The 12,620-nt window shown below is 31.7% G+C and overlaps 1 protein-coding gene across 1 annotated transcript; it reads left to right on the top strand.

The window, feature by feature from the left end:
* Nucleotides 1-5,954: 5,954 nt before the first annotated feature.
* On the top strand, nt 5,955-8,572 carry LOC25498552 (L-type lectin-domain containing receptor kinase S.4). The gene has a single exon (XM_024770539.2). The coding sequence runs from the start codon at nt 6,180-6,182 to the stop codon at nt 8,226-8,228; it is 2,049 nt and encodes a 682-aa protein (XP_024626307.1). The 5' UTR covers nt 5,955-6,179; the 3' UTR covers nt 8,229-8,572.
* The last annotated feature ends 4,048 nt before the right edge of the window (nt 8,573-12,620 follow it).

Below are 12,620 nucleotides of genomic sequence, written 5' to 3'. Positions count from 1 at the left end.
AAATTGTTCCCCAAAATTGTTTTTAGGAAATTTTTGATGTCAAAAAAGCAATTTTCTTTTTGAAGTGGACTGTTGGTATGGGCCGTTCATGGGCTTGAAAATAAGAAATCTAACAATTTAAAGATTTTATTTTTCCACCCTCAGAGCTTCTTGTGCACCCTCCAAAATACACATTGTGTTCTTGTTCGTATTATACAATCTGAATCCTTATTGACTAATTTCAGATTTTATAATTTGAATCTTGTTAAAATTTAAAAAAAAAAAAAAATGTATTGTAATAGATAGGAAGGTCTTTGCTGACCATAATATCATCACCACAAAAACTGCACAACAATTTTGGAGATGGTAGAAATGGTCAGCAGTGATCATGATATCATAACTCACTTTCAAAGGATAAGTAAAAAAGAAAAGAGAAGAATGAATGAAGAGGGAATCACAATGAAAATGGAGAAGAATGTCAGACTATTTATAGCCACCACATCATCATAAACGATAACTTCAATCAAAGGACACATTTAAAATGACCCAACTAACTAAAAATAAATAAAACACAACACAAATCGTCCAAACTTTGTTTGTAATGCAGTCGTCCACATTCTGAAATTTTTCGGATTGTATAAATCTGAAATCATGATTGATTGGTTCAAATGATATTAACTAAAATATTCCTGGAAAATATTAAAACTTGTGCTTTGAAAGGTGACATTTTTCGGATTATATAATTTTCTCTCTCCAACAAGCCGGCCCTAATTTTCTCTCTCTAGGTTTTCTCTTCCCGTTTCTTCATTAGGGGGTGGTTTTGGGTCAATTCTTGACCTGAAATCACCCCTTTTCATCTTTTTCTCTCTATTTCAATCTAAATAAGTGACTTTCACACAGATCTAGTTTTTTTTCTTTGTGATTTCATCATCTAAGTGTGGTGGTTTGTTGTTCGTCGTCTTGTGCGGCGTTGTTTGCTTTCCCGTCTTCTTGCGGTGTTCATTTTATTCCTATTGAAAGATCGATTATTCAATCAAAGATTTGGACGTCAACGTTGCAGATCCGGAGGCCATGGATATTCCGGTGACTTTAATTTTATCATATATTTTTGTAGGCATTATGCCGTTATATGCTATCAACTTGGTTGCTGTGAGTTTGTTCGCAAATTCATCCTTTACATTTTTAGCGGTGTTGAATGATGTAATCTCTCGATTTGAATTAATGAATATCATTTTATTTTTTTCAAAAAAATAATAATCCAAGTTGTGCCCAGAACACAAAATTGAAGAAAAAAATGACATTTTTTTAATAAACTAAATTAGCCCACTCAAATTGGCATCGAACTGGAGACCTTTAGGAGAAGCACACTCCTAGATCCCAAGTTAATACCACTAGGCCAACCCAAGTGGGTGAAAAAAAAAATCATGGATCAACCTAACTAAATCTTTCATCAAATATATCCATGCAAACCATGATTTTTTCGTATGTCTTCCTATGAATAAAATATTCTCTAGTATATTTTATGACAATTCAAAAGAGCTTTAAAGGGTGTATACGTAATTTTGTCAAATGTTTTAGTTTTTTTCTTTCTTTCTGATTGAAGAATTTGTTAGTGTAATGAATTTTTTAGAAGGTTTTAGTGTGAAGTTAGCAACTAGGTTTGTTCAACAAAAGAAAGAAACTCTCTAAAAAAACGAGAGAAAGTGGACCACTTCGAGGCTATTTCTCCTTTACCAATCAACACCTGCCCCCATCACAAGATTTTTTTAAGTGTTGGCTCATATTGTATTCTTCATTCCTTGGCAACCCCACCAATTAAAAATCCAATAAGGCTGCCATGTTTTAGTCTTAATAATTCGTTTGGTTGAAATTAAGTCATTGGTATCCATGGGAAAATTATTTTTTTAAAAAAAAGTAGTGAAGAAATTGTATAAATATTCTTCAATTTCTATTTGTGCAGTATATGTTGTTTTCTTGAAGATTTCTTAATATTTTTTGGTCAACTGAATAAAACATCCATATAAATGTTAGATTAGCCCCCAAATAAATGTTGGAAGTTGGAATCTTTCTTTATCTAAGGTCTTAGATTAGCATGACAATAATCGTCTCAGCTATGCTTGTTTGGAAAACATCAGTGAGCTATAAGAATATATTTGAAATAAAAACATCAAGTTATAACAATCCATAAGTGTTATGAAAGAAAGAGAAGAGATGATATTTTATTATTCTCTTGTGATCATTTTTCTAAAAAAAAATACAATGATACGAGTCAATTACATGGGTCGGTCAAAATGTCTATACATAATTTTGATTTTTATATATTTATTTCTTTAATATTTTTCCTTATTTTTATGTAATTTTTAAATATTACACAAGATATTTTTTTTAATTCAATGAGTATGTAGTGAAAACAATTTTTAAAAGAGATTTCGAAATAAACTACTATAATTTCAAAAAATACATTAATTTATTTTTAAAATATTTAATTTTAACATTTGTTTTAGATTTATATTAGGTTGTCAAGTTTTTCTCAATTAGTCTAGTGACTAGAATTCACTTTTAAGATGAATAAGCAGGGTGTTCGGAGTTCGAACCTCGACTCCTGCATATTACAATGCATTGTCCCTACAAACTGAGTTATGTTTACATAGACATACATTAGTTGTCAATTTATATAGGTAAATGGGGATTAGTGACAGGTATGTGGTGCATATTACAATGCATTGTCTCTGCAAACTTAGTGATGCTCACAAGACATGCATGGTTGTCAATTTCTATAGGTAAATGGGGATTAGTGAAGGGTGCATGGGTAGTGTATTTTTTTCTTTGGGAATGAAGACGACGAGAAAGTCTTCGAACAGTTTACTAAAATAACATTTTTGTTGATTCAAAAAACATTTCAACCCAACAAATGCATTCAATAGATAAATCTAAAATTTGAGTATGATCCTTAAAAGAGTTCTTAGATGATAGATTTAAAGTAACAAGTACCAAAAACGTATGAGGTTTTGAATAATATAAAAAGGGCAAAAAAGATAAAGAAATCAAAGTGTGTGAAGATTCATACATCGTTTTTTCAATGATTTTAATAAGAGTATTATCATGTGAGCGCGGATATGTTTCTAGTAGGTATTGTTTTGTCGAACAGAAATAAGCTCATGTACATTGAGTCTGATTTTACAATTTATAGAGAAATAGTAAACTAACTCCTAAGTTGCATGACTTTTATGTGCTTCATAACTTCCAAGGAACTTTGAGTTTGAATCTTTGGCATTGAGAACCCAATAATTGCTTGTCTCGAAAGACTTCTTAAACACTCTTTACATGACAATTTTCAAAAGTTGTATATTTTAAATATTGCTTCGAGTAGCTCTAATAGTTGTTCTGGTCTCTATAATTAACTAAATTTTGAGTTGAGATGATTGGTTTTGAGGACATGAGTAAAATTTTCGCTCGAAATGTAATTTGAATTTCGCATGTGACAATTTTATATGTATATATTCAAGTATTTTATATGTAATTTTTAATTGCTTTTTAATTTCCCACAATATGCATATATGTACAACTATTTTTTTACAACTATCTCTCTCATACTCACATTATGTTTTTAATTTCTCTATATTGCTTTAATTTTTGTGTCAATATCTTATTTTCCTTGTAAAATTTTGGTTGTTTCAAAAATTGTGATATAAATAGATTTTTTGTGATGTTCAAGGTTCGAAACTCAGATCTTGCATATAATTCTTACGAACTGAACTAAGCTTACAGAGACCGTTATATAAACGGTTGTTCAAATAACACATCTTAAAATTATTTCAATTTAATTGACTTATTGTTCTAAGGGTGTCGTTTCTAACATTGTGCCGACCTCAAGTCAGCTCACTAGAGTGTTGTCGATACCGTTTTGCTAAAAAAGTCTCAATAGCATAGAAAATGACAGTACAAATTAGAGAAGGAAACATAATAAGAAGCATCCAAGTCAATAGTGGCCAATTTGCATTTATCATGTTCTTGCAATTTGTGTACATTTCAATTTGGAGGGGTTGAACTCACAGTGCCCTCCCTTATGCAAGGTACGCACAAATGAATAGTCATGGATGTTACAATAGTAAAATATGGTTGAAATTTGAAAATGAGGTCTATTCAATCAGTTTTAAGATGAAGCATCTAGATTTTGCATTGATAGAGATATTCTTGTCGAATGAGGGTGATGAGTGGAAATTGGGTCCCTTACTCCCCTCTATATCTTCCTTCAAGGTCGGTAGGATGAAAATAGAGATAAATAAAAAAGATAGAGGGTCTCTTGGCTTAATTACTTGATTCAACATTTATATATTCAATTGTCATTCATAATATTGTTAGTCTTTTTGAAAGCTAACTCTCACGATAACTTTCACTCTATCCGTACTGATCCGATGATAGATCTTTTCCTTTTGTCGATATCATTCACCCATCATTATTAAATAAAACATTTTAATCCAATTTATAAATAGCCCTTTCCATGACCAAATTTTCAATAAAAGTACTAATTTTATAACTTAAGCTCATAAAAAGAACACAACTTAAAAAACTATAATTCATTAAATAAAAGACTCTAATAATTTAATTATCACATTAAACATTTTTATCTATTTGATATAAGACTCCATAACTTACACCTAGCCCCTAACAATTTTTACTGAACCTTTGGTTTTAGCAAAATTTTCCATCACTATTTTTTGCCAAAATTTTCCAAATTTCATCGTGGATTGATTGCATATGATTGAGGAGGAATAAGGACCACTATATACATGTCACGTAATTGATTTGAGATATCTTCAAAACTTTTAAGTCCAAATATTTAATATTATTTTAACTATAAATAATAAATAAATTAATAGAAACATATATTAATAAATAATGAACCTTCCATGTCATTAAAGAGCTTTTTTTACTACCGTGTGACATTAAAAGCATTTGTTAGCTCCTTAAAAAAGAACATTTGTTAGCCACATAATCTAGGATTTAATTAGTATAAACTAAAAATGTTGGTAAAATATATTTTAGAGATTAAAATTTAAAATGGTTAAATATATTTTAGATCCTTTAAATCTATCAATTTTCATTTTTAGTCTCTTTTAAAACTTCTTTCAAACTTTGATCAATCTAAATTTTCTGCTATCACTTTTAGTTTTGAGCTCAAGTCACATACTCTAAATGACTTTTTCTATGACATGTCATTGATAAAGTTTTCAACCTCGGTTGTTTGTTTAAAACAATTTCTGACTTCTAAATCACATTTGCTACACATCGATCTTTCTCTCAAGTGTGAGTTTCATCATGATCATCACTTAAGCAGAAGTTCTTTCATCCACATAATCTTATATGTATACCGTCATTGTTGCTGCTAAACAGAACCCACCGCCTAAACACCTTGCTAGAAACAACTGATTGGATAACAACTCTGATACCACTGTTGGAGTCACATAGTAGTTTGGGGGGATTGTCCACATTGGATCCATAGCAACAACACAAGTAAGTTGGACATTACACTTTAATGTAAAATATTAAGACATTAAATTTATAAATCATCTCACTTATAACGTGTTCAACCCTTTCTTTTGTAAATAACATGATTTTTAACTTATTGTCCCCACACAATAAGTACAACCTAACATACAATTTGTTTATATAAATAGAGGATATAAAAAAAAGCCATTATTTTTTCCATGGTTTTTGCGCACCCTATTCAAATTCTTAAATCTAAAATCTTTCAACGCGTTTTTGAAAATTTTATGAGATTTTTATGGAGTTCAAATTCTAAAATTCAAACTGAATAGAAAGCGGGAGAAACTAAAATAGTCATAGAAAAATGACTAAGAAGATAGAGATGGATGTTGTTTTTTCCTTTGTCTAGTCTTGCTGTTACTTTTTTGTACCTTTATAAAAAAAAGTAGACTAATGAAAACAACCATTTACACCCATACCCACCCCCAAAAAAAGCTTTCACTTTCACTCTGTCTTCTATAACTGCTGGCCCATGTGTGTGTGTGTGTAATCAATTAATACTCATTCCACCTTATGTCATTATAACCCTCCATCATTCTCTCTCAGATCTACTTCACCAACCTTCATTTAACTCAACTCAACACACATTAACACAACACAAACATAGTATCATACATACATGTTCACAAACCCATCTTTTTTTAGTGTTCATCATGCTTCAAACTTTGATACCATTTTTATTGTTCTTTTTTGTACCAGTTTTGTCTCAAGTTGACCAACTACTATACACAGGTTTTAAGGATGTTGGTCCAAAAAACCTAACCTTAAATGGTATAGCAGAGATAGAAAAAAATGGTATAATAAGATTAACAAATGAAACAAGTAGATTATTGGGTCATGCTTTTTATCCTCAACCATTTCAGATAAAGAACAAAACTACTGGTAAAGTTTTCTCTTTCTCATCATCTTTTGCACTTGCTTGTGTTCCTGAATATCCTAAACTTGGTGGCCATGGCATGGCTTTTACTATAGTCCCTTCAAAAGATCTCAAAGCTTTACCTAGTCAATATCTTGGTCTTCTGAATTCAAGTGATGTTGGTAATTTCTCTAACCATCTTTTTGCTGTTGAGTTTGACACTGTTCAAGATTTTGAGTTTGGTGATATTAATGATAACCATGTTGGTATAGATATTAATAGTATGCGTTCAAATGCAACTATTACTGCTGGTTATTATAGTGATGATGATATGGTTCATAATATTAGTATTAAAGGTGGAAAACCAATTTTAGTTTGGGTTGATTATGATTCTTCATTGGAACTTATTAGTGTTACACTTTCACCAACTTCTAATAAGCCTAAAAAACCTATTTTGACTTTTCATATGGATCTATCACCTCTTTTTCTTGATACTATGTATGTTGGTTTCTCTGCTTCAACTGGTTTACTTGCTAGCTCTCATTATGTTTTGGGATGGAGTTTTAAAATTAATGGGCCGGCGCCTTTTCTTGATTTGTCCAAACTACCAAAGCTTCCACATCCTAAGAAGAAACATACTTCTTTGATACTCGGTTTATCGCTCGGATCTGCTTTGATTGTATTGTGTTCTATGGCATTTGGTTTTTACATTTATAGAAAAATCAAGAATGCTGATGTTATTGAAGCTTGGGAGCTTGAAGTTGGACCACATAGATATACTTATCAAGAGCTGAAGAAAGCTACAAAAGGTTTCAAGGAGAAACAGTTGCTTGGGCAGGGTGGTTTTGGCAAAGTTTACAATGGGATATTGCCGAAATCGAAGATTCAAGTGGCTGTTAAGAGAGTTTCACATGAGTCAAAACAAGGGCTAAGGGAATTTGTGTCTGAAATCGCTAGCATAGGCCGGCTTCGCCACAGGAATTTGGTTATGTTACTCGGATGGTGTCGTCGCAGAGGTGACCTTTTGCTTGTGTATGATTACATGGCGAATGGAAGCTTGGACAAGTACTTGTTTGAAGATTCAGAATATGTGCTAAGTTGGGAACAGAGGTTTAAGATAATAAAGGGTGTTGCTTCAGGTCTTTTGTATCTACATGAAGGCTATGAGCAAGTGGTAATCCATAGAGATGTTAAAGCTAGCAATGTGCTGTTGGATTTTGAACTCAATGGAAGATTAGGCGATTTCGGATTGGCAAGGTTGTATGAACATGGTGCTAATCCAGGCACAACAAGAGTGGTGGGAACATTAGGCTATTTGGCACCGGAGTTACCTAGAACAGGACGAGCAACAACAAGCTCCGATGTTTTTGCATTCGGCGCGCTTCTTCTCGAGGTTGTTTGTGGAAGAAGGCCTATTGAACCTAAGGCATCACAAGATGAGTTGGTATTGGTGGATTGGGTGTGGGAAAGGTTCAAAGAAGGAAGAGCATTTGAAGTAGTTGATCCTAAATTGAATGGTGATTTTGTTGAAACTGAGGTAATGATGGTTTTGAAATTAGGTTTGATATGTTCAAATGATGTTCCAACTATAAGGCCTAGTATGAGACAAGTAGTGAGGATTTTGGATGGAGAAGTTGAGTTACCAAATGAAATGAGAAAACCAGGTGGTATTGATTCACAAGAAGGATTTGATGAATTCTTGAATTCTCTTGGAACTTCTAACTCATTTGATCAAATGAGTTCAAGTTCTTATAATGGAAAGAGAGATATTGATAATACTAGTTTTATCACTTTTGGTAATTCACCTCAATCATCACTTCTCAATGCTAGAGGAGAAACAAGGTGACTCTAATATTATACTTGATTAGCTCATGAAATTTGGTTTGGTTTAATATCTCATTATTATGTCAAAAAAATGTATTGATTATACAAAGTTTTGGAAATGATGTCTGAAATTGGAAAAGTAGCAAATTCCAGTTTTTTACATGTTGTCTTGTAAAAAATTTTGGACACTGATTGAAATTGGAAAGCTAGTGTGTTTAGTTTGGAAAGTATATGAATTGATTTTACTTTATGTAGAGTTATTTTAGTGAAGACAGATTTTACTTCTGCTTTAGTTTTTAACATGTATAAGGTTAAATACCTCATGTGGTTCCATTAGTTAGATGTCTTTAACAAGTTAGTATATAAGATTGTTTCGCAACAAGTTGGTTATGTAAGTTATAAAATATTTTCATCATTACTCTCTTTTCATGAAATCTGGTTAAAAAGTGCTTATGTGTATGTTTAATGCTAAGTTGGTGGGCTCAAATTCACTGATCTTGTAGGTGTATTATTCAGTCTTAGATTGAAGTGAAGTCGATTGATTACTTGATCTATAATGTTGTTCATAAAACATTTATCTATAAAATTATGCTTAGAATGATAAATTGTGTGTAAGTTTAATCATGGTCAATGTCATAAACATTGTTTGGACCACCTCCTCAATGTTAAACGGTAATGTAAGCATTTTTTATCAAAGTTTGATGAATTTGTTGCAAAATGGACAATCCACTAGTTGTATTATTTGTATCTATTTTATAGACTAAGTTGGAGGAAGAGTAAGCATCAATTCTATTGAAAATCATATTTATGGTCAAACTTAGACCATATTTGGCGCCCTGTTTTGTTGAGGCAATGTCTCCCCTTTGCTAAATCAGATAGCTGGTCAAATTTTCTATAACTTGTTTTTAGATGAGCATCTTTGCTTGTTTGTGAATATATGTGCCCATGTGTTACAAGGAATGACTAAAAATACAATGAATTGTCCCTGGAAGTATAGTTCAGTTGACATGAACAATTCATTGTTATACGTAGGGGTTGGGGTTCAAACCTCGGACACCCTACTTATTTACTTTAAAATGTGAATTCTAGCCATTAGGATATACTTAAGAAAGAAAGAAAAAAACAAAGAATTTTCTTAATTAAAAAATAACACTACATATGATCTATTTACAAGAAAAAACAATATAAATTGACGTGTGTTCAGATACCTGAAATCCATTTTCTGATGCATATCTATTCCTTCTCTTTAAAATCCAAAAACATATCGGGGTCGGGTGTAACAAAAAATATATAAAAAAGAAATTTTAATCTATGTTCTTATGATATTTAAACCAACAACTAATAGGAAAATAAAAACTTTTTTGAAAATATTTATCTATGACAATTTGTAGTGTTTTGTAACTCCTTTACTTCTTGTGTTTATTGTTTTCATTTCTAATCCAACTGGATTAGAAATTTGCTGAGGTGACTGGTGAGGAGATGAAGTTGGCGTACTTGAACATAGATCCATCGTCTAATTGAGTAGTAGTGTACTTGCAAATATTTTGAGAAACGATCAAGTAAGGATGCACCAAATATAATTGAGATTTATATGATAGTGAAGTAGAGATATTCAAGGTCGAATTTCGGTCACAAAGTCCGGGTTAACAATTTTGATATTTTTACCAGCTAAGACTTCTGAACTTCAAACTATAGTTTTTAATCATTTGAAAAATAATAATTTCTGATTAAAAATTATTTTTACATACCCTACCACTACAACAAATTTGGGATATAGTTCGAATTTCAAAAATGCCAAGCCTGAGGTAGGAGACAAAGAACACTTTGATTGGATAAGAATTGGTCGTTGCACACTCCTTTGAGGAAAGAAAAATTGAGAACCATTTTCAATTTTGGTAAACATTCTTTTGAAACTAGAGAATATGGATTCTTTGTCAATGAGCATCAACTTGTCACAAAGGCAATTCTGCCCCATATAAAATCATTTTCCAAGCATGATTGTCTTGAATCACAAAAGTCATAGCTGTCATTGGCTGACGGCTATTATTTAATATATTTATTCAATACGGTTCTTGACTGTGTAGAAATTAATTAATAAACTAAGATTAAATTAAAATAAGTTATCTTAGGTGCAAAATAAATTAACAAGAGAAATGATATTTGAACAACCATTTTTTACAATTTTTATGACTACTTTCTCTCTCATACTCATATTACTCCCTCCGTCCCAAATTGTATGACGTTTTGGACATTTCACACATATTAAGAAATGTAATTAATATTGTGTGGAAAAGAAATATTATGAGTTGTTTTACAAAATTGTCCTATGAGAAAGATAAATAAAAGACTTGAAAGAAGAGAGAGTAATAAATAGTTAAGGTTATAATAGGAAAAGTAACATTAATGTTTCATTGGTATTATAAAGTGACATATAATTTGGGACAAATATTTTTTCTAAAGTGACATACAATTTGGGACGGAGGGAGTATCTTTTTACTTTCTCTCTCTATTGCTTTGGTTTTTGTGCCACTACCTCATTTCCTTTGTAAAATTTTGATTGTCGCAAAAGTTGTCACATGTATGGATGCTCAAATAATACAACTCAATTAACAAATGATGCTTTGTTCCTTAAAAAGAATAAATGATGTTTTGTATCGTGTTAAGGAATAGGAGATTTGATATATTTCGATTAATATTCGTGTTGAAAATTATAAACTTCGTACTTGTTTATTTATGTATCTTAATGTCGTCGTCTGTTTCAAGACACGAAGTCAAGATATCATAACTCTAAACGAAAATATGTTACATATTCGCCGAAATCGACAAACAAGCGATTTAGGGTTAGGCATGTTTTTCTTGTTCGATGGTGGGTTCGGTGAGTACAAATACAACCAAATGCGAGTTAGTTGAATGTATTTCATGTTTACTAAAGTATACGAAGGTCGTGAAGTTATCAGACTTGGTAAAAACTCAACAGAACTGGATAATAGAGTAATTAAGCAGCACTCCATGTTTATAGTGCCACTTACCGAAGAAGCTATGAGTATGAAGCCATATTCCAAAGGAAATTTGCGCACATGTGCACAATATCAACGAAATATGCGCGAAGTGGAAGAATCAAGCCAAACAAGAGGTCCCACGAACCACTCATGGCTATCTGGAGTTTCATAAAGACTCGGTGTTGGACATCTTGCTCAACGAGGATACTTTTTTTTTAATGGTAAAATATGATATATAGAAAAGAGGACAAAGCCCCGAGTACAAATATAAACAAGTCTACACAAAAAATCCTTGCACCAGAAGGGCCAAGGAAAGGAACAAGAATAAAAAACACTAGCAAAACAAGAAGAGCACAAAAAATTCTGGAAAAACCCCTCCTCCAACAAAAGATAGGAGAGAGGAACTGCCTACCAAAGCCAGCCAGCCACCCTCACCAACTCCACCGAGGATACAAATATCGGCCTCATCGGTCTTGTATGTGTAAACAACTATTAAAGTGACAACTAAAAATGAACAATTTATAGTATTAGAATACTAGATGGTTGATTGAAGAGACTATGTGTGTGTGTTTGATTCCAATTTTTTGGAAATGATTTTAGAGGTGTATAACTAATTTTGTTGTGTTTTTTAAATATAAATAATGATAAATCAGTACAAGTTTGGGCCTAGATAACTAGACCATCTTCCAACCAGATCCAACTGTTTTCTACGTGGGCCTCTTTGCTAGTAAGTAAGAAGCCTGATTTTGTTTTTTTTTTTCAAAAAAATGAATTATGGGCGCTTGTTTTGGGAAAACACAAATTATTCATTGGAATAATATATCTGGGGATGAAAATATGAAATTTTGATTCCTGAGTATTTGTTAAAAAAAATGTTTAGCAAATAACTTGACATTCTTGGAAAAATTGAAAGTTACAATTTTTTTTTTTAAATCTATGCAGAATATCATGGGAATGCACATTCCCAACTTTTTACATGGGAATCAATTCATGGGAATAAGGGAAGTTCTGGAAAGTTATTTCATTCCTAGGAATCTTTTATACCTAGGAATAATTTTTCTCAACCTCATAACAAACATGAGTATAATCATTCTCTAACCATGTATTCCCAGAAATGTCATTCTTAACCTTGAAACAAACACACATATTGGATACATGTAGGAATACCATTATGAATTTGGATACTAGTTAAAAATGGGGTCACCCTAAAAAGACTATGAACAACTCTATTTGTTTGTCTCTAAATAAACTCAACATGTAAATTTGTGAAAGAAAAAAAAAAGCTACAATACTTTTACAATCTCTAATGTAGCACCAAAATTTGATTATCTACCGCTCTTTTCGAATCAAATCCAAAACTTACGTTATTTAGTTGAAAATGATGCGCATACCTATCGAGTCTGAGGTAGCACATA

Source organism: Medicago truncatula, chromosome 7 (genome assembly GCF_003473485.1).
Source record: "Medicago truncatula cultivar Jemalong A17 chromosome 7, MtrunA17r5.0-ANR, whole genome shotgun sequence".
Lineage (NCBI taxonomy): Eukaryota > Viridiplantae > Streptophyta > Magnoliopsida > Fabales > Fabaceae > Medicago > Medicago truncatula.
The sequence above is the reverse complement of the archived record's forward strand: the minus strand, read 5'-3'. Positions and strand labels throughout refer to the sequence as shown.

Excerpts from the sequence above, each read along its gene's own strand:
- LOC25498552 (XM_024770539.2), top strand. The coding sequence starts at position 6,180 with ATGCTTCAAACTTTGATACCATTTTTATTGTTCTTTTTTGTACCAGTT.